A 246-nucleotide genomic window follows, 5' to 3' on the forward strand; every position below is an offset into this window, starting at 1 on the left:
CCGGAGCGCGGGGCAGGCCGGGATCCTGCAGCTCCCACCCGCAGTAGCATCCCCACAGCAGAGCCGAGGTGCCAACCTTGTTCCTCCCTCCGTGCCCAACTCACCCTCTCATCCCCCCGCGTGGACTCGTTGTCCAACAAGGGCTCTCCCGGAGCTTGGATGGTCACTGACTTGTCCCCACGACTCCCATCCCGGCTTTTGGAGCGGTGCCGGTCTCGTCGGTCCCTGGAAGGCAAGGGAGAGGAA

The 246-nt window shown here is 65.9% G+C and overlaps 1 protein-coding gene across 1 annotated transcript in view; it reads right to left on the minus strand.

Moving 5' to 3' along the window:
• The window catches only part of VANGL2 (VANGL planar cell polarity protein 2), a 4,394-nt gene that overhangs the window by 4,012 nt on the left and 136 nt on the right, over nt 1-246 (minus strand). The window contains exon 2 of the mRNA XM_010022882.1: nt 105-228. Coding sequence (XP_010021184.1) covers nt 105-228 — 124 coding nt within the window. The remainder of the gene's footprint in view (nt 1-104; nt 229-246) is intronic.

This window comes from Nestor notabilis, unplaced genomic scaffold (genome assembly GCF_000696875.1).
Source record: "Nestor notabilis isolate BGI_N333 unplaced genomic scaffold, ASM69687v1 scaffold24559, whole genome shotgun sequence".
Taxonomy (NCBI): domain Eukaryota; kingdom Metazoa; phylum Chordata; class Aves; order Psittaciformes; family Psittacidae; genus Nestor; species Nestor notabilis.